The sequence below is a fragment of the Poromitra crassiceps genome (assembly GCF_964638095.1).
Source record: "Poromitra crassiceps genome assembly, chromosome: 8".
Classification (NCBI taxonomy): Eukaryota; Metazoa; Chordata; class Actinopteri; order Beryciformes; family Melamphaidae; genus Poromitra; species Poromitra crassiceps.
Genome location: NC_139629.1, coordinates 36,814,718 through 36,842,433, shown reverse-complemented (window position 1 = coordinate 36,842,433; position 27,716 = coordinate 36,814,718). Strand labels below are relative to the sequence as shown.

The window sequence follows — 27,716 nt, the reverse complement described above, 5'->3', positions numbered from 1 at the left end:
GCCCAGATTACAAAGAGAGACAATCACAAAGAAGAAAGAGGAAATGAATGAATAAATGATGAAATACAAAACTAAAACAAAGAGACAATTCAAAAGAGGCTCACACCAGCGTGGGAATTTCGTCCTTTTAGGGGCGTGGCCATTTTGGCCTTCGGCGTTACATTTTTTTTTAGGGCACAAGGCCACATGCCAGGGCACAAAGGCCATTGCTCTCTTGACATCATGAAGTGATTTTTCTGAAATGTGTGTTAAAATGAGCCAATTATACATCTTTTGCATAAGGCAGGCTACATTAAACTGAGACCACTGATGCTTTTAAAGCAACTGACAGTAGCAGGCTGGTAGCAGGCTGGTAGCAGGCTGGTAGCAGGGCAGTAGCAGGCTGGTAGCAGGCTGGTAGCAGGCTGGTAGCAGGCTGGTAGCAGGGCAGTAGCAGGCTGGTAGCAGGCTGGTAGCAGGGCAGTAGCAGGCTGGTAGCAGGCTGGTAGCAGGCTGGTAGCAGGCTGGTAGCAGGGCAGTAGCAGGCTGGTAGCAGGCTGGTAGCAGGGCAGTAGCAGGCTGGTAGCAGGCTGGTAGCAGGCTGGTAGCAGGCTGGTAGCAGGGCAGTAGCAGGCTGGTAGCAGGCTGGTAGCAGGCTGGTAGCAGGCTGGTAGCAGGCTGGTAGCAGGCTGGTAGCAGGGCAGTAGTGGCTTCAGGAGTCATAGTGTGGGTGGGTCTACAGATGAGCAGCTGGGCCAAAGAAAGACGATAATAAAAGACTACGTGCCTCTTGCTAATAAGGGTTTCTCTGCAGCACACTGCTGCAGGGACCAGTGTCCAGTTCAGCACTGCGGACAGCGCCCAGGGGCTGTGTGGCTCGATGCCCATGGGCGATTCTAGGCTTTGCAACCACGGGGTGCACGACGAGACAGCAATGCATAACCCACAAGGGGGGTCCCCCATCCCCCCCCCCCCCCCCCCCGAGGAGAAAATTGTGTACGTTTTAAGGTAAAATGCATCAATCTGGTGCACTTTGAAAGCAAAATGAAGAGGCTAGATCTATGAAGATCACATCACATTAATATCCTCTTTACTATGCTGTGGCTTTACAATGATCCAAAAAAATATTGTCTCCTTATATAGTCTGCATACAGAATTCAGTCAATTCTCTCTCACTTTTAAGAACATTCACATATCCAAAAACAAAGACTGAACCGACATATATCTTTGGAGGACTCTCTCTCTCTCCATTTATTTAATGACCAAACACAGCAGCACAGCAGGGAAATCAATGTACAACCTTATTTATACTGCACTGTAGCTTCTACTGTATATTCAGAATATCAGAACCACACATGCACCTATCCCAACAGCAGAACAGCAGAACAGTCTGGCACAGCTGCTAAATCAGAGGTGCCCAAATTCTTTCCTATGAAGGGCCAAAAATGTATCTGGATGGAGGGCCATGGGCCAAAAATAAATGTTGTTACATGAAGTTACATTAGATTAAAATGTATTATAATTTATAGACAATTTACATTCTAAATCTAAAATAAATTCTCAAAATAATAAAAACATTATTAGAACTTAGAAGTTATATTTAGAGTTGACTGGAAAAAAAAAGCTTAAACATTTTCAAAGGGAAAGACACCTTTCTGACAAAGTGCATGCAACTCAAGGTGTGTAGCCCTAACCCTACCCATAGAACCCATTCTCATTCAGATATCTTGAGGTGAGAGGTCAAATTTTTTTTTTTTTTTATTAAAAAAAAATTCCCTCGCCAAAATTTTGCCAAAATTTGGAGCATGATTTAGCCCCCTTGCCGACATGGTAGGTTGACATGGTTGGTCCCAATCGATTCCTTAGGTCTTCATATGGTATAACCGTCTCGCTAGCTTTAAAAATGTACCCGCCACAGCCTCCGAAAGACAGTAATATCACTCGCAGATTTTCTTTTTTCTTTTTTTGTCAAATCCATTGTGGGCCTGGTTCCCGGTCTGTGGGCCTGGGAACATATTCCAGGCATATTCCAGGTATGCGGAGCACAACACTTAAAAGGAGTCTTTCAGAGGTCCGTGGAGACACGCGGGACCTCAAGCATTAGACAGTCCTGGGAGCATGTGTGGCAGGCTCCAGTATTCCAGAGTAAAAGTGAATTTAGGTAGAGAGGTAAACTCCCAATCAAGGATTAGCAAATAAATAAGAACCAATGCAGATCTCTCCCGGTAGCAAGGGTGGGACAAGCAACCTCATTACAGAGGATGCAATGGTGGGTTCTTTAACTATGGCCTGTTTCTGTTCTAAATCTGACAGCTGAGTGATCAACTCAATCTAATGGTTTAAGCGTGGTAGCAGATACATTCTGTATATGATGTCCCCATAATCCAGAGCAGACAGGAAAAGTGCCTCTATTAACTGTAGCCCCTTTCTAGCAGGCCATGGAAAACATGACCTGTCACGATAGAACAATCAAGCTTCATCTGCAATGTCTTCATTAAAACATCAACGTGTGATTTAAAAGTCAATTCCTCATGCAACCGAACGCCAGCGCTTGACAGTAATAGAAGAGAGGAGGGGTCCAGATTGAACCCCAGCGCTTGACAGTAATAGAAGAGAGGAGGGGTCCAGATTGTTGAACAGAGATAATCATTTTGGGATCGAGTCAAGTTGATATCTATGACAGGATATTTAAGGGGAAGGAGTGACAGGCAGAGAGTGCCTGTGTGAGTTCCGCAGCAGTGTTGGCACTGTGCTGAATGGCAGGATGGTTGCCAGCAGCTGTGGCATGGCTTCACGTGGGATTTTGCCCAGTTTCATTTGTGTATTGGGACGGCCTTCAGATGGAGATCTACACTGCGGACACCAGCACGTGCTTAGCTGGGCCAGCCCGCTAATGACTCCTGCTTTATAGTGAAGCCTTGTTTACACAACTCTCTCAGGAGCATTGGGGGTGCAGTGTAACTCTCTCAGGAGCATGGGGGATGCAGTGTAACTCTCTCAGGAGCATGGGGGATGCAGTGTCTCAGGAGCATGGTGGATGCAGTGTCTCAGGAGCTTTGGGGGTGCAGTGTAACTCTCTCAGGAGCATGGGGGATGCAGTGTAACTCTCTCAGGAGCATGGGGGATGCAGTGTCTCAGGAGCATGGGGGATGCAGTGTAACTCTCAGGAGCATTGGGGGTGCAGTGTAACTCTCAGGAGCATTGGGGGTGCAGTGTAACTCTCTCAGGAGCTTTGGGGGTGCAGTGTAACTCTCTCAGGAGCATTGGGGGTGCAGTGTAACTCTCTCAGGAGCTTTGGGGGTGCAGTGTAACTCTCAGGAGCATTGGGGGGGCAGTGTAACTCTCTCAGGAGCTTTGGGGGTGCAGTGTAACTCTCTCAGGAGCTTTGGGGATGCAGTGTAACTCTCTCAGGAGCATTGGGGATGCAGTGTAACTCTCTCAGGAGCTTTGGGGGTGCAGTGTAACTCTCTCAGGAGCTTTGGGGATGCAGTGTAACTCTCTCAGGAGCATGGGGGATGCAGTGTCTCAGGAGCATGGGGGATGCAGTGTAACTCTCAGGAGCATTGGGGGTGCAGTGTAACTCTCTCAGGAGCTTTGGGGATGCAGTATAACTCTCAGGAGCATGGGGGATGCAGTGTCTCAGGAGCATGGGGGATGCAGTGTAACTCTCAGGAGCATTGGGGGTGCAGTGTAACTCTCAGGAGCATTGGGGGTGCAGTGTAACTCTCAGGAGCATGGGGGATGCAGTGTCTCAGGAGCATGGGGGATGCAGTGTAACTCTCTCAGGAGCATGGGGGATGCAGTGTAACTCTCTCAGGAGCATGGGGGATGCAGTGTAAGCATGGGGGATGCAGTGTCTCAGGAGCATTGGGGGTGCAGTGTAACTCTCAGGAGCATGGGGGATGCAGTGTCTCAGGAGCATGGGGGATGCAGTGTCTCAGGAGCATGGGGGATGCGCACACGCACACACACACACGCACACTTACTTCCATGTTACCCTTGCCAAGCCAGCTGCATAGATATTCTGCTAAATTATCGCTGCGGGATATTTTGATAGAGCAAATGTTCCTGTAATCTCATCAAGCTCATACTAAAATGTATATGCAAACTTGCCCCCAAATGCTTCTTTGCAAAAATGACACAATTATGCCTCCAAATAACGTTTATTTTAAGAGGATTTTTTTTAAATGTATTCAACCTGTGACATTTCCCCCCCCTTGTCAGGGCCAACTTTATTCGGGCACTGGTGATCATCACTGATCATTACTAGTCTTGCTTGCCAAACTATCTCTCCCTGCACCAGGAGAGAGTCTGCCTGGTAATACCTCCACTCTGGTATAGCTCAGGAGGTAGAGTCCACTAATCAGAAGGTCGGTGGTTCGATCCCTAGCTCCTCAAGTCCACATGCTGAGGTGTCGTTGGGCAAGACACTGAACCCCAAATTGCTCCCGATGTCTGTGTCAGCACCCTGCGTGGCAGCTTGCCGCCTTCGGTGTGTGAATGGGTGAATGTAGGCACCTTGTAAAGTGCTTTGGATAAAAGCGCTATATAAATGCAATCCATTGACCATTTTGCCTGCTTTATTGCACAACACAAGTGTGTAGCAACGAGCTAGCGTTGTTGTTCCACAGTGGCGGAGGCATTTGAGATCGACAGATTCGACACGCAGGAAGCAGAAAGAACATCCATAAATGGTCGCAACCGGTCAGTCAGAGCGGGTCAGAGCCAATGGTAGAGCTTGCAGGGAGCGTAAAGGGATTTTCTTCCGCTGTGGTCAGGCAGATCTGATCACATTCTGATCACGATGCGTTTACAATTATATTAACATGCATTTTTCATTATCCAGATGTTATCTATACAGATCATATTTCAAGGCCAGGTGTAAATGGGGTTTAACTGGAAATCCAGCCAGACACAACATATTTGTCATGTGGTGTTAGCTGTCTAGTCCAGTTCTTGATCTTACTGCTTCAGTCACCTGTACACTTACCCCGGGGCCTTGAGGTGATCCTGGAGGAGAAGCTATTGGAGGTTTCTGACCTGGAAAAACAAAAACAACACGGGAGACGGTGAAGGGAAGAGAAAACAGACGATCCTTTTCACTATTGTTCTCTTTCAGGTCCTGATCCGCCATTCACTCGGCTAAATACAAACAATGCCTGTTGGTTATTTCCCACTGGGCGCAGAGTCAACAACACTGTTATATCTTTCCAACGGTCCACACACACCTGGCAGCGCTGTTCATTTCATAGCCTGCTTGGGCATAAAATGGAATATTAGCCGACGCCAGGGAAGGGAGGTTGACTGTAAAATATGCCGTCTATTTTGACTGCCTTGCTGTTGATTGAATTTGCAATATAACAGTGTAGCCCGAATGAGTTCAGCAGATTGCACGACTCAACTTTGCACAAACAGTGGGACAGCAGACATATTTAATGAATCTATCCAAAGTATTTCACACAGAATATGACACTGTGTACACTGTAGTGAGGGTTTATGTGGAAAAAAAAGGTGGCATCTTCTGTACAAGATGTCAAGTAAACCCAACTTTTTGACACAGGATAAATATAAAGTGTATCTTATTTCCGTTGCTTGCTAGGTAGGTATGTATAGACCGATCTGCATATTGTTTCTACATACAAATATGTTATAACACTGCCCATCGAAAGTTTGGACCCATCAAATATGTTATAACACTGCCCATCAAAAGTTAAATATGTTGTAACACTGCCCATCAAAAGTTAAATATGTTATAATACTGCCCATCAAAAGTTAAATATGTTATAACACTGCCCATCAAAAGTTTGGACCTATCGGATTGAATGTTTTTCATTTTCTTAAAGCCATTTTGATCTAAAGGCCTCTGCTTACATGCTTGAACATGTTTCTTAGACAAAAGTAAATTGTGAAGTTGATACTGTATGTATGTATGTATGTATGTATGTACTTTATATACTGTACTGTATGTACTGTATGTATGTATGTATGTATGTACTTTATATACTGTACTGTATGTATGTATGTATGTATGTACTTTATATACTGTACTGTATGTATGTATGTATGTAGATATGTATATAATGTATGTATGTATGTATGTATGTATGTGTGTATGTATGTACTGTATGTATGCATGTACTGTATATACTGTATGTATGTATGTATATGTATGTATGTATGTATGTATGTATGTATGTATGTATGTAAGCCGCTAAACCCCAGAAACTTGTCTGAGCTGGAGATAGCGACTTCACTTTAACTTCTTTTTGTCATATACTGTTGAATCTTTTTTTGGGCTGCTTTACATGTTGTGCTATGGAATACTGTAACTTAACTCTGGAATCCAATAAAAGACTAGAAGAGCCTCTCTGTGCTGGGCTTGACTGGCCTTTCAGAAATCGCTGCAGTTGCCTGGGGTGCCTTTACTGTAGCTGCCATCTGCTCCAACTACAGACACATAGGCTGGACATGGTGCGGGGACTGGCTGGCTCGCTGTCACACAAAATGTGCTGTGGCATTCCCTCTGTCAGCCATTTTGGTTTTGGGCTATCCTCCAGAGCTGGCAGTAGTAGTGTTTCACCTCATTGACTGGACTCAAGTGTAATTGGCTGCTATCTGACTGTGATCAATGAGACACCGACTTGACAGCTGAGGAAATGAACAAATATATGTACATCCGCTGGACAAGATGCTGGGGTGATGGGAGGGAATACGTTCAAATACGTAAAGGAAGTACGCCGTTATATTAACGAGCATCGACGTCGACGCGGCAAGATTCAAGCCGCGTTCTGTCCGTCTCGGCTCATCATTAGCGGCGGAGAGAGGTCAGGCAAACAGCGAGGGGCTGCTCTGGCTAAATCCGGGATTTATGAAAATACACTTGATGAGAACATCTACCACCCCCCACCGCCCCGACTGGAAGTCAAGTCAGCGTCGGTCATGAATAACTTAGAGGCTCCTTCTGGAAACGGAGGAATCGCTAAAGCGTCTTCGGTTCCCCCGCTAACAAACGAGGGTTAGAGAACACAAAGAGCTTTTCCCCCCACGTTTGATCCTCGCTCGCACAAAAGCTGCCACAGAAATTACACATTGCGACTTGTAAATGAGCTGATGTGTCTATCTGCTGCAGAGGTACGTAAAGCCGTTCACCACAGGGCTCCTTCCTACACATTTTCAATTAAAGAACTTTTTCCAGACCTTGATTTGTTTTGAAGATGTGGTCTGGTGTTCAATATGATTTACACAGAGAGACATCTTGTCACCCTGTCATATCACTGTGCAGATGAAGACTGTTCTTCACTGTGACAAAATATCAGAACATGTGAGATGCCTGCTGACAGCAGCTGGGTAATAAGAGCATCCCTCTATCTGAACATTATTCTTCACATCAACACAAACTGGACTCAAAAGTGGGTCTACAGCATCAAAGCTGTAAGTGTGGGACCTAGAAACCACAAGATGTTCCAGACTTGTTTTTAATTTCCAAACTATTGAAGAAATGGAAATGAACAAATACATTTTCCAGACGTGTGTAGTCACAAGCACGTCTGCGTGCCCCCCCCCCCCCCCCTCCCCCCACACACACACACACACACACTACACTACACATTAGTACATTGACTGCTCTGCTGATCTGCTCCCTCAGCCAGATCAAGGGAAGATGTATCACTCTGCTCACGTTTATAGAGCATGGTGCAGGTTGGAGACCACATTGCATTAATATGTGGGAGGGTTATACAGCAATGGGATATGGGGGAGGGGAGGGGGGTTTGTAAATCACACATCGCTGAGCTGCTAACAGACAGAGATGCATGATATCACTCTAGCCATTTGAAATCATTTGGGCTACTTGGGCAGTCATTTGGGCTACTTGGGCAGTCCTATGAAGACTCGTTAGCGCTAATTAAAACGCCGTTAATAGACTTGACCAAAAGCCTTCCCCGCACGTCCACGAAGTGGGCCGCCATCAACACCATTCTTCTCTGGGCAGAGAAGTTAACGGCATCGTTAGGATGGAAATCATCCAGTGTACAGCTGGGGTCCACTCCAGTTATTTCTGCTGTCACCAGGATGGAGAGGCTGTGTGCTGTGTTGTGTGTGTGTGTGTGTGTGTGTGTGTGTGTGTGTGTGTGTGTGTGTGTGTGTGTGTGTGTGTGTGTGCGTGCGGTGTGTTTACCGCGCTTTTCATCAATTCAGCCACAGACAGAGCGCCAATCAGCAGTTTGGCTCGCCGTCAGAGATGCCCACGGTGGCACCTCATTTATCTTTGGCACCATGCAGGATGTGGCATATTTAATCAAAACTCGGTTTCGCTGCGTAGCCTTCTTGAAGGATCCCCCCACCGTAAAAGACATCATCACAGACGCAGAGGCAAAACAGATAGATCTATTGTTTTACTGTGGCACAAACTGTCATCAAATATTGAAATATGAAATGTCTCTGTATTTGTGAGCAATACTTGGCCAAACACATTGCTTTACACGCTTATCTCCTGATACGATTTGATATGCCATACGGGATTCACGATTCAATACAACCACGATATGACGTACTGTAATAAATAAACCACGATACGATGTGCTGTAATAAATAAACCACGATTATGATGTACTGTCTGCATCTCAATGTAAAACCGCCTCAACAGCAGGCATTGGCCATTGTTACTCCTCGACGCAGTCTTGACAACCACGCATGACAATGGCTTAGTCCCACCTGTTGGGCTGTTTATTGACGCTGATTGGCTGATCATTAGTCCCCCCTCGGCGCTCATTGGCTCCGCCTTAGTGTCTACCGGAGAAAAGGCATTTGCATAGGATGATGGCAGACCAAGAGCAGCCAAACTCAACTCCGTGGAGTGGGCGGATTGGAAGGTCTGGACCCAGGCAAGAAGCTGGCATGAGATAGCCACGTACGGCTTGTTCAAGATCAAGGGGCCATAATGGCCGGCCAAAGTCTTCTCCAGATATTCCTACCACTTTGAGTTCATTCCTTTCCCCCAGACCCCAATCAGAGAGCATACTAATCATGCAGAGAGCAGGTGGTGCCAGTGAGATAACACTGCGCTGGTGGGGGCTAGATTATGCACAGAGGACAGGCCGGGTTTGACGCTAGCTGCTTAGAACTTTGGTGGCTTTCTCCCAGGTGTTCATGCACACTTGAGGTGCACTCACCAAAGCCACGCGCAGAAAGAGACCACCGCCTTTCTCCTCTTTGGTGGAGAGAAACAGAGACGGCTGTTTAAAGTTGTTTCCATATCAAATATGGACTGCAAAGATCCACCTTAAAAAAGAAAAGAAAAAAGAAAAAAAGATCGCTTCGGTTTTTGTAGGAAAACTCTTTGCATGAGAGACTTTGTCCGATATTTGATCAAATATGGAGATATTTTGGGAATATAATATTTTGCATGCTATCGAACCTACCTACACTGTACCTATAATCTCCGGACATGTAGTGTAGTAAATGTGTGTGTGTGTGTGTGTGTGTGTGTGTGTGTGTGTGTGTGTGTGTGTGTGTGTGTGTGTGTGTGTGTGTGTGTGTGTGTGTGTGTGTGTGTGTGTGTGTGTGTGTGTTCCAACCATGCCCGATATTTAGTATAACAGCATGGCATGCTTCACTTGCTTGATTAGGTTGTGTTTAAACAGTGTTCGCACCTAGTAGGGACAGTGATATGGATGCATTTGCCCTTATGAACGCTAAGCTGAAATCGTCTGTGCTAACCTCAAAGTAGCTAATGTTAGCTTGTAGCTTGCAGTCGGGAACCTGCAGGCAGCAAGTTTACCTGTTGCTTGGCATCACTTGGTAGTGCAATCCTGAGGGAACAGTTTTTGTTGGCGGAGACAAATAACAGACAGAAATCAAAATCTGTTGTCTCAAATTACAAAAAAAAATGCTATTATTACTAGATGAATAGCTTTGTTTATACTCTACAACTGTGAGTAGCTTCGGCACGAGGCCACGACTGAATCACAGCTGTGACGATATACAGTACAACAGCACGCCCTCTCGCGTGAAATTGCTTCATATTTTGGTGAGGCAGCATCGTAATGGTACATTTTGAAAATGGCCCAAGCCGAATGTATATGATGATATTATTTACCACGCGACGGCGATGAGGGCGGTCTTCTCTGGTGTGGTACCTCCTCCTGTTTGGTCCTCAGAGATGCCTTCGCCTCCAGAGCAGACCACAGGCGGAACCGCACCGCGTCTTTCTCCTCCCCCACCTCCCCGAGAGGAAACAGAAAGACACAAAAGTTTCAGAACAACATCAGACAACTGTCAACTGGCAGATGACAAGAACAGATTCTGCAGAGGAACGAGGAGTGAACGCCATGGCAGACACCATACGGAGAGATTTATGGCGATGACGTGCGCTTCTGTGAAAATTCACAGCTGAGGTGGTGTGAAGATTCAAAGTTACAATCTTCACAACGTTAGAACTTTGACATTAATTAGATACTGCATAACAGACATGGTTTGTGGGAAATCATTTTCTCAAATGCTGTAAACTGTGATGTCGTTTAATAGTTCTCTCTTTTAAGCCTCCTATTACAGAATCTGGTGGAAAAGTTCAAATTGAAGTTAGATTTTTATTTTAAGGAACAAGTCTCGTTTCCCTCTGCCTGTGGTTGCATCTGCTCGCTACCTGGGCTGGCAGGTAGACTCCTCTCTTTCTCACTCCCACCAGGTCCAGGGCATGGTGCTTAAGTCCAGGGCATGGTGCTTAAGGCATCAAAGCATCTCTATCTGCTGAGACTGAGTGCTGGGCAGAACAAGCATGTCAGTCGATGACCTACTGATTTACTCTGCCCTTATCAGATCAGTGAGTATGGACATGTCCCTCCTGGTCGGATGCAGTAAAGGACAGGAGGAGGAGTTTGAGCGAGTGCAACGCAGGGCTCTTAAGATCATCTCCAGAGGGGGCACTTGGTTGCTCCCCCACCTCCCATCTCTAAAAGGATCGAAGGGAGGAAGCTGCAATCACTTTACTAAGAGAGATGAGCCCATCCCATCCACTACATGACCTTCTCCCTCCAACCAGATTACAATGCACTGGTAGGCAAATGAGAACCGGCACCGCCCTCTCCGCACCGCCTGGCAGGACCAAGCGCCTCCAGCAGTCCTTCCTACAAACAGCAGTCAGACTCTATCATGATAAAGAAGCGAAAACAGTCTGACCGTCACCATCTCCATGTTGAGGCTTGAAATGTGAAACACTTACAGTAGTTATATATCAACGTTTATTAGATTAGATTATATTAGATTCTTTAATGACCACACAGCCAGGCTGGTGGAATTTGTTTTCTTTTTTAGCTCTATTTATTGTCCTTTGGCGGTGGAGTGATTCAAGTGACAGAAGGGGGGTGTGGATTATTTTGGAGGATTTATTGATGATTCTCTGTAGTTTGTTTTTTTACAGATTTGACAGTATATGTAATTTTTTGCCAATTTTAATCTTTGTGTTAAGAAGAGTGCATTTCAGACTTGTTTCTGCAAAACTCTTTGTTTAATGAATGAATTGAAGTGAATATCAGACGAAGACTGGTTGAAGGGACATTTCTGCCTGTTCTTGATTCTAGTGATGTGTTGTACATGAATGCCTCAGCTCATCATGGAGCTTTGAGGTTCATTACAAACTGTACAGCCATCACTCATCACTGTACTCTATATTGTACTCGGACTGAATTGGGCAAAAAGGCCTTTCTGCACCATCTGCTTGGAATAGCCTGCAGAAGCTAGTTACTCTCAGTGAATTTAGAGGCACTGTAAAGTCCATGGAATCTGAGTCTGTTGATAATTGCAAATTATTTTAATTGAAAATATTATTGTATTTCCCCCTGCACTTTGACTGTTGTCTTGATGTGAATGTCATGTTGTGTCAGAAACTACATCATGTACTGCTTGGCCAGGTCTCTCTTGTAAAAGAGATTTTGATCTCAATGGGACAAACCTGGTTAAAATAAATACATACATACATACATACATACATACATACATACATACATACATACATACATACATACATACATTAATTAATTAATTAATTAATTAATTAATAATACATGACTCCAGATGGTAGAAAAAAAAGATAGAAAGAAGAAAAGACATCTAATATCTTATTTCCAAAATCCTCTTTAAGCATGCAGGCTAGCAAGACATTTTGCCAAGACTTTCCTGTAGTCGCACACACACACACACACACACACACACACACACACACACACACACACACACACACACACACACACACACACACACACACACACACACACACACACACACACACACCTCCAACTGTTGTGTTACCTGGGATGTGCTTGGAGCCTTAGGGGTGGGGTTGTTGGCAGGCATCTCTGTGCTGTAGACCATGACCCCATAAGGGTTTGGCACTGCACCCCCCAGCAGGGCAAGCTGCACCTCTTCCCCTTTCCAGTCGGCAGCCTCCTGGAAGGGGCACCACACCCCCCAACGCAGGCACTGCATGAAGGCCGCCCGGGACGTGGAGGTGGCTGACAGCTGTGTGGTGGAGACAAGATGCAGACACATTTGGAGACTGACATGTTGGCTCAGAATCTTTCCACAGACGGGAAAAACAACCTTGATTAACCTTTTAAAACCCCAACAGAGAAAAAAAATTCTGACGCTTCTGATTTAATCTTCGGGTTGCTCGGCACAAAACAACTTCCAGGATTTCAATATCAATTTGAATATTGAAATGAAAGCTACTAACAGTACTTCAAACTTTAGATTATAGTGTTGGTGGCTATTACTTGGCGAGGGTGCAGCACTGACTACTGCAAGATTGTCAGAGCCAGAACTTTGATTGAAACTAGAAGTGCATTCAAGAGAGCCCAGATCTCCGCCAAGGCCAATAGTCCAGTCTGCTATGATATGCAAAGTATGTGAGTCGGATCAGAGCCGCTCCAAAATGTAATAGGTTCTTCCTTGGCCCATGCTACATCCTTATTCCACCAAGTTTCATGAAAATCAGCCCAGTCGTTTTTTCCCTAATCCTGTTCACCGACAAACAAACATACAGACAAACAAACGGCACTGAAAACACAACCTCCTTGGCGGAGGTAGTAATACACTGCAATTCTTACACAGGCCAATGAGGCCATATTCTCGTTCTCATATTCAGTCAAATGTTTACAGACAGCTTTGATTGCAGGTTGCGACGAAAAAAAGAAAAAAGAAACAGCATTTATGGTCTATCAAAATGTGTTGTTTTATAAGATATTTATGCCTTCAAAACTTTTCCTATGTTAAAGTGAGAGATTTCAAAGAACATTTACAAAGGCGACTACGACCATGATGACACGGCCGCTACTGTAACTAAAATCACAGCGTCAGAAAAATGAGCACAAACGGTTCAGGACTGTTTGTCTTTTCTGTCGGCATCATCAGAAAGCCTCAGTGTTTGTCTTTTCTGTCCGCATCATCAGAAAGCCTCCAGCCTCAGCGGGCGGCGCGACTCACTGATGCAAAGGAGCTTAAGTCGAATGCGGACAGAACATAACATTTAAGATGAATTGCAATCTAAAATGACATGAGGTTTGGCTTGTGGTAGTGGTACCTACCCACAAAGGACAAAGCAAAGGAAGAAAATAAATATCTATCTGGTCGGGTGGTGGTGGCAGTAAAGATTAGTGACCCCAGAACAGCTCTTACCAATACTGCGGTATGAGAGTCATGTGCTTATTACCGCCCAGCATAGGGGACTGCTATACGACTGTTGCTTAACGGTCGAAGAGGCGGTCGAGAAGGTTCAATTTGATCCCAAACAATTGCGCCACTGGCAAAAGAAAGCGGGAGTGAAAGCACAGAGGAAAATCGATACACGTCTTGCATTTGCAATTGGACTTCAGACCAGACTTAAATCCCAGGAGCTGGTAATGGAAATATTGGTATATTGATATATAGACCTTAGCAATCTAGCAGTGTGGCCTGTATGATTTGTGGCTCCTGGGATATAGGCTGATACTTACTGTATTTCTAGGATGTAGTTTGATACGCTCTGTTAATACAGTTTAAATTAAAGTGAAAATAAATTATTTATTAGAACTCCTTCATCCCAAAAGCCATATATCAATAAGTGAGAAAAAGGCTGTCAAATGCTTTCTATAAGGTAGTGGTAATAGCTATTACTACTATATTTATTTCTGGGTCCTGAGCATTGCAATGGGCTTGCACATTAGCTGACATTGCAGCATGGTGTATTAGAGTAGGGGTCTAAATAGCGGGTCACACAGTTTAGGGGCAGATTTGTTGTGCTTAAACATGATTTACAATCAGTCCCGTGGCACGTCTATTTCAGCCATATCCCAGGAAAAGTCCAAATGCCTTTTGCTCTAAATCATCCCCGGGGGACTCGTGGGTTCTGCTGAATCGATTAATAAGCCGGTCAGACGCCGACTAAAGTAATCAATCATATGTAGGATGGCGCAGAACACATAAGGACCTGTCGGTCCACTTCATTTCAAGAGAAAACAGGAGGGTTATTATGGCCCATTCAATGGGTTACTATCCCCCTGAGCACGCTTCCAACATGTAACATCATCATTTAATAGGTCATTCTTCATGTAAATATCTTCTCCTTTATGAAGGCTGTGCCGTGCGGTGTCTGTCGGGCTGAGGAGTTCTGATGGTGAGCCTTTTTCACAGGCAGGGTGAACACAGGTGCAACCAAAACATTAATGAGGGCCCCAGCACTGGAACACCTAAATGGATTGGAAGTTGGAAACGTGTTTTACTTCTGATTCCCCTGCCTTTTAGACACCAAATGGCCGCTGTGAAAAGGGTCTATCGTCCCTTTGATCATTTTTCAAAATGCGCTGGTTACTGCAGCGTGTCGTACATATGCACCAGTCAGCTGGATCTTGGCAAGAGCTCCAAGAGTTTCCCAGCCAGCCCCTAACTGACTCAGACACATGGAAGATATACTGGGGTGATGATGTTACATATTATTATGTACATAAATACCGCGGCCTCCCCAGTCAGCAAGTGCTGAATGTAGCGCTGGTTAAATGAAGGACTTTTTCAGGTGACATAGCACATCTTCCGGCAGCCATCATGGTTATATTAGCTCTAAGGTAATAATAGCGGTAAACACCATAGTTGCATTTCTACTAGGGATGATATCAAAATTCAATATATTGCAATGAAAAAATTTGAATAATTTCCCAACTGAAAATAAATCTTATGTTCTGCTCGTGGAGTATTATGTTTAGAACGCTGGGGCTGTTTTCACATAGAATCCCAAAGCAGGATATCTGAACAGTTCTGCTCCTTGGCAATCTCTCTTTAAAAACAAAGATCTATTCACAGACGTACTCCCAAGGCTGTATGAATATTGCTCTTTTGTTTTTTTTACATTTTATGCCACCACACGAATTTGAATGAATTCAAGAAGTAGACGTCTCGCCTTATTGATCCTTGTTGCTGAAAATTCAATACTGCATGTCTCTGAATATTTTTTGTGCAGTCATGCCAGTCCAATGATACTTACTCCCAAGATTCAAGATTCAAGATTTTTATTGTCACTCCGTATTCACTGCACATAGGTGCACATGTCATGTGCATAGACGTACTTAAACATTTTAAATTCGACGTATTTGACGTGCAGGTGCAAATAGCATATACCTAATTAAACATACAATTAAACATTAGACATACATAATGGTAGCAGCTACAGTACGGTACAGTACAGCTACTACACTATTTGTGTATGAAATCCCATGAAATCACTAGCATTTTTTGGGGCTAAAAAGGTATTTCAACTAGGGTTGGGCGATAATAAGGTAATACCTGATACCGGGGTATTTGCAAATGACAAAGGTATCAGTTTCATTACCGTCATACCATCGTAAAAAAAAATCTGCTGTGCAATTTGCGCATATACTGTATACTGTATTAAACACCAGAGTGTTTGTCCAGCACCACTGTCTGTGTGGTTGAAGATGCTATGACAGTGACGACAGAACCTTTTGTAAACAATGTGTATTTGTTAAATAAATAACCTGTCAAAAAGACTACCTGTTTAGAAGAGTCAAGCGACCATAATCGTGCGTCATGTGACAGCTTCTCAGACAGCTATAGCGGGGTCATAATCGTGCGTCATGTGACAGCTTCTCAGACAGCTATACCGGGGTCACATTTTGGCAAGGTTTAAGGGCATCAAAAATTGGATACCGCCCAACCCTAATTTCAGCAGCCTGATTCATCATGTTCACGTCTCCTTGTCTTGGTGTCTTTCTCCCCTTCTTTCCTTCTCCTTACCTGGCTGTCAAGTGATTTATTCACACCTTAAAGGAACACTCCGCCCATTTTCAACCAGCTTTGTATCATTAGAACATCAGTAGTATATCAGAAAACTGTAAACGGTTTTGAAGTCTGTCATTTAATTTGACAGTTATTGAGTGTTAAAGTGTGGACCAGTGACATCACTGGTCCACACTAACTCAAATTAATAACTCATTAACTCAAATCAACTCTCAATAACTGTCAAACTATTCATCATTCATCTAGTTTGACAGTTATTGAGAGTTGATTTGAGTTAATGAGTTATTAATTTGAGTTAGTGTGGACCAGTGATGTCACTGGTCCACACTTTAACACTCAATGATAGAGAATAGAATTCTATACATCCGCTAAATGTATATGTAAATGTATATCACAGCTTATCTAATACCAAATAAATTGAAACCAATGAGTCCAGGAAGATTTACCATAAAAGTATATTTAATAGCTTACATTCTCTGCAATACATGTATATTGACAGAGGGCTGAACCTCAATGTACACAATTCTGATATGTCATACAGAGTCAAATATTCAGCCGCGATGTCACAATTTGACATACGCTTTATACTGTAAAAGGAGGGAGAAGAGAGGAGGGGAAATAACTGTCAAATTAAATGACAGACTTCAAAACCGTTTACAGTTTTCTGATATACTACTGATGTTCTAATGATACAAAGCTGGTTGAAAATGGGCGGAGTGTTCCTTTAAGTAAGCATTTCACCATCAGCAAAATACTGACTTTCAGCTCTTTGAAATAGGGAAGCCAAATCTGTGATTTAACCTACAATTAGATCTTTTTTATTCCTTGCTTGCCCAAAATGTCCCTCAATTTTGACATGTTACAGTAGCTTAGCTAACCTTTTAGCTGAATCTCATGTCTCATGTTTTCATGTTGAAAAGCAAGAACGAAACCTTTCATTTTTCAAAATAAATCACAATAATTTTAATATCAAAGTGAGACACTTGCATGTCTCCGAGGATGATAAATTGTTGCACACATTTGAGATAAAATTATACAACAGTTGTCATATACTCTCTACACACATGACTGCACAGCCACCCACAGCTCCAACGTCATAGTGAAATTTGCTGATGACACAGTGGTGGTGGGGCTGATCGAGAACAACAACGAGACGGCCTACCGAAGTGAGGTGGAGAGGCTGACATCATGGTGTAAGAACAACAACCTGGACATGAATGTCACCAAAACAAAAGAAATGCTGGTCGATTTCAGAAGGAAGGGGCAGAGAGCACAGCACATGCCGCTGGAGATAATGGGTCCACGGTGGAGTTCGTGAGCAGTTACAAGTACCTTGGTGTGCACATCTCAGCAGACATGACCTGGTCCACAAACACCACCGCGGTAGTGAAGAAAGCGAGGCAGCGCCTGTACCATCTTAGGCGGCTGAGGAAGTTTAAAATCTCTTCAGCGCTGCAAAAGTCCTTCTACACCGCCACGATTGAGTCTGTGCTGTCAGGATGCATCACTACATGGTTTGGTAACTGCTCCTCCCAGAACAAGAAGGCACTGCACAGGGTGGTGAGGTGTGCGGAGCGCATCACTGGATCTGCTCTGCCTTCGCTCGAGGACATCTACACCAGGAGGTGTAGCACCAGAGCCAAGAGGATCATCAAGGACGGTTTGCACCCACACCATGCCATCTTCCAGTGGCTTCCGTCTGGCAAGCGTCTCTGCTGCCTCAAAACAAGGACTGAGCGGCTGAGGAAGAGCTTCCTCCCACAAGCCATACGAAGCCTGAACTCCAAGTAGTTTTATCTGAACTTTATTCAGACTCCTTTTGCACTACATATAAAGACATTGCACTTTATGGACAAGCACAGTTTGCACTACAACTTAAATGTCCCTTAAATGCACTTTAACTGTCTTTCATGTAGTTCTAACTTTTTTTTAACCCTTTAACTTTTTTTTAACCTTTTATCATGTTTATTTCTGTATTCTATTTTTTTCTACTGTACAGCAAAGTCATGGGCCGAGGCTTTTAAATTTCATTGTAGCTTGCTGCATATGACAATAAAGTTTCCTTGATCCTTGATCCTTGATCCTTGATTTGAAATGGTTCAGACCATCGTTTCACGTGAAACAGTTTAACGATCTTGGAGGTGCCCAAAGTTCTGTCTTTGACATTAAAACATATTGTGATTTAGCTTGTTCTTTGCCAGTTGCTGCAGTCACTAAGAAAATTATTTTGCAAACTGATTTTTGGTTGAACCTCGCTGGATTGTGAAATGTTATTCAAAAGATTATTCCTCTAGGTTCATTTGAGCACCTTTGTCTAGGAAATCACAAAAAGTGTGGACCAAAGCAGCTCAAAATCAATAGTATACAAAGTGAAAAAAGGGGGAGCTACTTGGAGTTTTAAGGCAATATTTGATAAGAAGTAATATATCTGTGTACAAGCAGTTACAAAACAGAATACAGTATATCTTCGATATACTCCGGGCAAACAAAACGCAACGCCTTTGTCTATTCATAAGAACTCTATAAAGAATGTCGCTTCATGAATCAAATTGGGCATATCGCTTGACAGCAGTCACCGTGGATCTATTCTGGACGTGACCGCTATACAAACAGGACCAAGTTTGCAAGGGCAGAAGATAAGACAGCTTCCCGCTTCACTGCAATCAAAATTATGAAACAAATCTACCATATCAGAAGATCCACTTTTACTTCTAATATTACTGAATCCATCTACATACTTTGTGCATGGCCAGTTCTTGACAGGAGAGACTAGATCTGCATACCAAGAACACCTTGCGGTCCAAAGAAGGCAGAAACGCCATGACACTCTTCAAGCATATTTCATTTGCATTTTTGTTTTTGTTTTAAGGATGTTGGTTGTTATGTTTATGGTTAGGCAAGGAAAACAACTTTTTTTAAGTTGAACCATAACCATAATAACCAACCTTTGGGAGGTAATTAAACATTTTCAAAGAAGAAAAACATTTGTTACATTTTTTTAATGTGGCTTACCGGGGGATCGAACCCCAGTCTCCAAACACCTTACCCCTCCGCCTAAAGCCCCGCCCACAATTACAAACTTCTTTCATATTTAATCATGAGGACCAATCCCTAACCCTTAACTAAGTGGTTTTACTTGCCTAACCATTACCATAACAATCAACATCCTTAAAGCAAAAAAAAAAAATGCAATGAAACAATGGTTGAAGAGTTTCATGGCGTTTCTCTGTTCCCCCGTCATCTCAAAGGCATTCTGGGTAGGCAGACCACGATCGTATAGGGCTGGTCTCTCTCCCAGTTCTCAATTGGACCTCTATGACTCCGGCAGGTGCTCCTATACTGTAATCCTGGTGCCAGAGTCAGCGGCAGAGGCAGAGTGCACCAAAGAGTCATAAATCCTATCATTATATGTCTATTATGAACATCTCAGAGGATCTATCCACAGCTTCACACATTTCACCTCCCAGACCGGCCCCGCAACACGGCTCCCGGCGCCGATCAATATTCCATTCCGCTCAAGAGGGAGTTGGTTGAGGACTATATTTTTACCGTCCAACTAGTGCAGACATTAACTGCTATTTCTCTGAATTGTAACTCGCCGAAATATATGGCAGCCATAAAACAGATAGCGGTGAGTCCCCCCCCCCCCCGGAGGCACTTTGCCTGTTTTTCCATCTCATGGGGTCGAATTAATAAGATGCTTCATATGAAACATTAAATCAAGCAAGTCCATTTCCAAAGTGATGATTTTGTAAAAATGATCCAACTACAGAAAATCATTTTATGGCATGGGGAGTAACCAGTAAAAAATGTAAGGCAATTTATCTAATGTGTCTCTTTTTTCCCCAAGCACTCTCTCTCTCTCTCTCTCTCTCTCTGTGTATCACTTATGTCTCTCTCTCTCTCTCTCTCCCTGTGTAGCCCGTACTGTACAGTATGTGCTCCCATAGTGCGAGAGAGACGGTGCGAGATGAGCGTCTAGCACATGGCCGCCCGCTGGGTTCTTGTAATGTTTAATGGATATATTGGGGCGCAGGGATGATCAAGAGGGATGATCAGAGGGGAGAAATGCTCTGAGAGAACGTGAGAGAGACAAAGGGACCAATCGGGGGCTGTTTCTGCGGGGTCGGTAACAGCCTCGAGCAAGCTTGTATCTGTCCGACGCTCGGCGCTTATCGCACACTTTCAAAGTCTTCAAATCACAGAAAACCAAGAGCCCCTCTGTGTTCAAAACTGTTGGCGAGGATGCTAAAAGAAAGGCAGAAGCTGTAGGCCAATGACCCATTGGAACGTGGCATGTCTCTCCACAGCTACCTCTAAACACACGACTGGCAGCATGCCTCTCCACAGCTACCTCTAAACACACGACTGGCAGCACGTCTCTCCACAGCTACCTCTAAACACACGACTGGCAGCATGTCTCTCCACAGCTACCTCTAAACACACGACTGACAGCATGTCTCTCCACAGCTACCTCTAAACACACGACTGACAGCATGTCTCTCCATAGCTACCTCTAAACACACGACTGGCAGCATGTCTCTCCACAGCTACCTCTAAACACACGACTGACAGCATGTCTCTCCACAGCTACCTCTAAACACACGACTGACAGCATGTCTCTCCACAGCTACCTCTAAACACACGACTGGCAGCATGTCTCTCCACAGCTACCTCTAAACACACGACTGGCAGCACGTCTCTCCACAGCTACCTCTAAACACACGACTGACACATCCATGATTAGGATGATACAAGAAATAACTCTATTATTAATAGGCAAAATGGATGGCTCGTTCAAAGAGATTTCAAGAACATGTAACTTTGCCCAGACACCAATGGAGACTGAAGCATGCACAGCACAAACAGAATAGAACAGGAGGGGACAACGCTGATAGCAACATGAATCACAATCATGATTTCAATGCAGCGCTTTATGGTTATCAAAGCAGAGTGATCTACATATGAACGGCGTGAAGTGCTGGCAGCTAGGGCTGGCAAACAAAAGACTATAATGAACAATAGACTATATATAATGAATAGACTATATACAGTATATATTATATTTATATATATATATATATACGTATAATGAACAATAGGCTATATAATAAACACTAGGACTGCGAGGAATCTCGATGTGGCTCTTCAGTTGCGATTTGAGTAAACAAACAGGGATAACGGTTCCATCACGGGGGGGGGGGGGGTGTGCGTGGGAAAATTGACATTATGCAGGTAATCCCGGCACACGAGGCGTACCGTACACAAACGGCACACGAGGCGTACCGTACACAAACGGCACACAACATCGCGAGGCAAACATGAGCTTAAGAACTATGTTTTTCCTTGATTATATGAGAGCGGAGAGCAAGGTGACATCAATCTGCTGGTGTAGGCGGTGTAATTGTTTTGCCTGAAGGGGACAGGATACTGTAGGAGGTAGTTAGCAGCACTGCGTGTGCTGAAGGCCCCTGGTGGTGAGAGACTCATTCACTCACTTTAAGCACTACAGCAACTCTGTGAGTCTTGATCTATTGTATAGCCTGGCGTTGACAGCAGGATCGATGGCATCATATTTCAGGGGAAATAGTACATTACTATTTCCACCTGCACTCCTTTTTTAGTGGGGAATATTTGGACGAATGAGACTCCTCGAGTGCACTAAAAGTTGTTTGTAAAACTGTCGGCCATTATGTAGGACAAGGCAGTATAATCAATAGCCAATTTCCTTAAAGGGTGATTACATCGTTGATTTGAGTATTAGAGGATGTATTTAAAGTAGGTGTCATTAAGTTGCACTTGGAGAGCAACCGAGCAGCAACTGTTACAATAGCGCGCGAGCTGGGTGGAAAAACAATAGAAATAGAAAAAGGATTTGCCCAAGGCAAAAAACAAGGGAGCGGCAAACTTTTTTCATAAAGTTGTAGAGAAAACAATAACAGGCGATGTCACTGCACAACATAATTGCTCCAGCTGGCAAAGCATTTCCAACGGGAAGAATCCATCAACCTTGTTTAGAAGTATAAAAATACAATGCTGCAGAATCTCCAGACAATAGTTCAGTGTCAAACATACAATTGGGTGGAAATAAAGATCTCATGTCTGTAACCTGGGGCAACAAAAGTAATCATCAAACTTTGGGGGGGGGGACACTGAGGGGGGGTTGGGAAAAAGGAGGAGGGGGGGGGGGACATACCAAATTATCTGTTGACCTAAAACAGAGACGACGAAAAGATGACAGGCAGTGAGTGTCACACATCAGAAAGCACCGACACCCTGCGTCCCGATGGAAGAAAGGAACCCAAGGCCAAACACAAGCCGTCCCAAACACAAGCCCAAACACAAGGATGTAAACTTAAGGGGCACACACACCTGCGTGCCAATAGAGCAGGCGAGCCCATGCAGCGGGCGTACCTAGGAATCGAGCGCGCGAGATGCCTAGTAATGTAAATGTTCCCAATATTTAAAAAAAGACACATTTGTGAGAGCTGGAGATGAAGCTGTTTGCAGGAGCGTAGTCTTGGAGAAGCTCAAGAGGAAAAGGCGAGACTTCCAGAGACTCGGGGCTTTCTAGAGTATGGCAGAAATTAATCCTAAATGAGGCGGGTGTGTGAGCATTGATGGGAGACAGACAGAGTCTGACAGTTATTATAATGACTGCGGTCTGTGGGGCTGTTCCAAGTCCTTATTTCAGCCCAGACCCTGTGACACAATGTGCCAGGGTCTACTACTCATTCTCCACAATGAGACGCCCTGAAGGAGGTGTGGGAACATGCACCCGAGATCATTACCTTAAGAGCACTAAACCACTCACATTTTCATCCATCTGCAGTCTAAAGGAACCCAGCAGGCTACTGGGGCGGCTTTAGCTCAGGAGGTAGAGCGGGTCGGCCAATGAGGCAAGGGTTGGCGGTTCGATCCCCGCTCCCTCCCAGCTGCTGTCGTTGTGTCCTTGGGCAAGACACTTAACCCCAAATTGCTCCCGATGGTGTGTAGGCACCCTGCGTGGCAGCCTGCCGCCATCGGTGTATGAATGGGTGAATGTAGACTACCTACTGATTGTAAAGCGCTTTGGATAAAAGCGCTATATAAATGCAGACCATTTACCATTTACCATTTACTGAGATCCATTCAGCTCGCCAAGCAGCCCGACGAGGCTCTGAGAGAGAATAGTGTTTGAGTCTCAGATCTCACCTGCGCTCGCTGATTGCGAGTCTTCAAGGAGACACGTGTGAGGCGGGTGTTTAGGCCGCTGAAGTCAATTTACAGAGTCAGGTGCTCTTATTCGTCAGCGCTGAAAGAAGCAAGGCGTCACCTGAAGATGAATGCCAGACAGGAGATGTGCGGTGATTGTTTCTGGGCTACCTGTGGAGCTGTGCCACCACAAACAAGATGATAGATCCTACCTTCACACATACACACACACACACACACACACACACACAACAGAATGTGCACAGGGTGTGAAAGCCTGCTGAGGGGGAGAACAGGCAGTAACTCTCATTTAAAATCATGTATATTTAAAAGGGGGAGGAGTGAAGGAATATAAAGTATGTGAGTTGATGTAATTAATGCTGCCTGTCATCATCACTGCTGCAGATAGTTAGATCAAAAGAAAAAAGACAAAGATAATGATACTGTAATAATGCATAGGGATGACGAATGACTGTCAAACCACTTTCTGTGTGTGATGTGTTTACTAACCGAAGACCTGTTACAAACGCACTGGGTGCTGTTCTGTCAGTAATGCTGAACCCTGTTCTCGATATTTGCAACTTTGAGACCAAAGAAAAAGCCAGTAGTTTGTCCATATTAGTTACTGGGGGTTTTCGGCCAATCTAAAAGGGGCTTAGTGAAGCGTCCCTGCTGTTTACCCCAGATACGTTAGCGTACACAGGGATGACATGTTTCCATCCCTTTGACAGATTTCAGGGAGGTACCTGAATAGAATTTGTCTTATCTGCAATAGCCGGACCCACAGAGAATATTGGGTCCCGAGTCAGCTTAACACAACTCATTATCCAACTAGAAAGTCAGGTAAACACAGCGCCCCCATTGTGGCTGTGTCACGCACTTCAACCCCCCAATCGTCAACAGTTTAGTCTAGATGCTGGAAATTACTGTACTCATTGGAACAATTGATACAGTATACTTGGTTTTGATACGTTAAGCTCACATGGCAACCATTAAATATGCACGCATCATCTCCGCTCCCTCGCTCGCTGGCTGCCAAGGCAATGCATCCGTCTGGAGAAGAATGGCACTGCTGGCAGGCACTGACAGGGTAAGACTCACTCTGGGCCCATCGCAGGAGGAGATTGATGCACTTCTCAGCGGGGGAAGAGCTGACATTCATTTTAATTAGGCCAACGAAATATTGTCTGCGCGGCTTCGCCTTATCCTCGACTCCGCCTCGCTCCTCGTCGAAGCGAAGAAAGGGAAAGGGACCCCCGGGGAGCCGTGACCTCCGGAAGCGGCCCGCAAAATCGGGGCTGGATATATAGCACTTCGAAATACCGATGACGTTGCTGTGTTTAAGATGTTTGATTAACATTTAATTAACATTTGTGTGACATTTGAGATCAGAGCAAAACAAAAATAGAACTTGTCGTCTCTTTGAGCGCGCGGCCCCACACGGCCCTGCGCGTGTCACGATGGAAGGAGACGAGGAGATCAGGGTCACGGGCGTGGCACGTCGGGTCAGCGGAGGGGTCCGATTTTAATGAGCGTGTGAACGGGCGAGGGCTTTTCAATCAGCAAACATTATTTAAGCGCACAATTACCTTGAAAACACACACACACACACGAGCGCACACGCGTGTACATAGCCACACACAGCGATCTATACACACTATGTACCTTTCTGTGAGCCAATTAAAATCCAAACTGTGCTGCACCTGTAGGAGGAGCTGTTCACCAGAACCTTTAATAAGGCCAGACTGTAGCCATGTCACTGGAGGAATAAACACATCGTTAAGAAAGCCAAAGTGATCAATATCTGGACTAATGGAAAAGCATGCTCGGCACCAAACAAAATGAAAGCCTGCTTAGTCTCATCCATACGTAGTAGTTATGATTTACTGTAGCATCATATGTACAGTATTGGCGCTTTATCTATGATATTCCTTATTTTGAGGGGATGTATAAAATGTACCCGATTCCCCTGTGTGGGCAACAGAATATCTAAATTGTCATATTGATATGGGTGGAAGCCAACATAATTCAATAGCAAGCATGACTGTATGTCTTGCAATGTTCCTTGTGGTAAAGGTAAGCTAGCAAGAAGCTCATTCTTCTATACTGGGATCTCCCTATGGAACACCAGCTCAGTGGCCTTGTGGTTTGAGTGTCTGCTCTGAGACTGGGAGGTTGTGAGTTCGATCCCCGGCCGAGTCATACCAAAGACTATAAAAATGGGACCCATTGCCTCCCTGCTTGGCACTCAGCATCAAAGGGTTGGAATTGGGGCGGTTAGATCACCATATGATTCCCGAGCGCGGCACTAAATGCGCAGAACAAATGTCGCACGCTCAGGTGTGTGACAATCAGTGGGACTTTACCTTTACCTTAACAACCTGCTCCTGCATAAAGCCAAACTAAGGCAATTTGGAAAAGAAAAGGCGGCTGGCTGTACAGTATGGGGCGAGCTGATGGCTCAGTCTTAAGGGAGTTTGAGTCCTGGGTGTGGGGGACAAGCGGGACTACTAGTGCAATTTGTTTGCCTCTACGGACTTGTTTGTTTCCATGTATTGTGTTTTGTATTGTTTCCCATCGAGGACCACTTTGGAAAGACGTGTTTTAAGTCATGCTTTTAAGTGCTATCCTCTGGGATTTTAGTGTCACGGTACTGCTTTTGAGTTTTTGTGTTTCTGAATTTCTAATAGCAATCAAATCAAATCCAAATCAGACTAACATTAACCAGAGGTGAACTCAAACTGTCATGTGGCAGTCACTGTATAATATGGAAGGACCGAAATTGTATATGTCCATAAGAAAAGGGTGACAACATGCATTGTGATATTAGATACATTGTAATCTGCTGTAGTAATCAGAAATGAGATGCTTGACCATCACAATTTCATAAGATCTCCATCAAAATGATATTATTGTCACTTTGTAATGACATTTTTTAACATTTCTGCGAGGTGGGAGAGTTTGGGGTGTTACTATTTACACCATCTTGGATTTTGTCGGCGATGACAGAGTACCACGTTCTCCTCAGGCTGGATGATTGCCTTATTATATTAGAAATGGACCTGCTGGCAGACCCAGCTGTGTGCACGAGGTGTGTGCACGAGGTGTGTGCACGAGGGCGCGGTAAAGGGCAAATCAGTGCGTATGTTTTCATCGCTTAAATCAGAAAGGTCACGCGGTAATGGGCACTGTACACTTCTTCAGACGCACATTTACCAAGCGCGCCAGTCAGCCGGCTCGGCCCGGGGTCAAAGGTGACGTGACATCGTGACGTGATGCGGCCGACGTGTGCATTTGCTGGCTGTGCTTTTGGCCTCCTTCGCTCAGACAGAGAAAGCATTTGGGTAACGTGTCAAAACTGTCAACACGCTTTTCCTCCCAACACAGAGTTTACTGTCACGGGAACAGCTCGGGTGACTCGCTAATTACTGTTCCGAAGGATGTGATCTGCTTCTGAGTGGCTCTCCGGGGTGCGAGAGCCGTGAGAGGATGAAAAGCAGTCTCTGGTCTTACATCTCCCTTCTTTCCCCTACCTTTATCCGTCCATCGCTTCCTCCCTTCCGAGGCTGCAGCCACTCACTCCCTGTGTCAGTGTTCTACAGCCACTCACTCCATATATCAGTGTTTTGGAGGCTGCAGCCACTCACCCCCCTGTGTCAGTGTTTTGGACGACTGCAGCTGTCACGCCTTCCGACAAATTGTTTCCTGGCAAAAAGACAACAGCGCCTGGGCCAGTAGCGCCTCCTGGCTCCTGCCTTGATGAGCCCTGGACCGGCCCCTCCATTAGTGATGAGCTAGTGCTTGTCGGTGGGGGGAAGGCAGGCAACAGTAAGCCCCATCATCTCACATTAAGCTTTACGTGACTGTATTACATGGCTCAATTGATCAACCCTGGCGAGCTCGCGGCGGCAGAGGGAAGCAGCGATGGGAGAAGCGAGAGCCGGGGCAGAGATGTCTCGGGATGGGAGTTACGGCCGGGCTAAATTGGTGTTGACAGACCACAATTAGGGGAGGCATCGCCGCCTCGCGTCAGTTGTCAGTGACCCGAGTGTTTTCACGCTGACTAAATCGTGTACTGTGGACGGCGTACACTTCCTGTTGGGAGTGGGTGGCTGAATGCAAGATGCGCTGCTGTATGATGGACAGCGCTTTTCACTTGCCGTGAAGGAGATAAGTGTATTTAGAGGAGCTGAGAGATGATGAACGACTACAAGGTTAACATGTTTCTTTCAAAGGTATTTAGTCTTATCAGAGCTGCTGTGGCC

At 44.8% G+C, this 27,716-nt stretch overlaps 1 protein-coding gene across 1 annotated transcript in view; it reads right to left on the bottom strand.

Annotated features, from left to right (window-relative positions):
* The window catches only part of nphp4 (nephronophthisis 4), a gene marked incomplete at both ends in the record, with an annotated part of 207,644 nt that overhangs the window by 93,749 nt on the left and 86,179 nt on the right, over window positions 1-27,716 (bottom strand). The window contains 3 exons of the mRNA XM_083641194.1: window positions 4,970-5,019; window positions 10,076-10,199; window positions 12,265-12,492. Of these exons, the coding sequence (XP_083497320.1) occupies window positions 4,970-5,019; window positions 10,076-10,199; window positions 12,265-12,492 (402 nt within the window). The remainder of the gene's footprint in view (window positions 1-4,969; window positions 5,020-10,075; window positions 10,200-12,264; window positions 12,493-27,716) is intronic.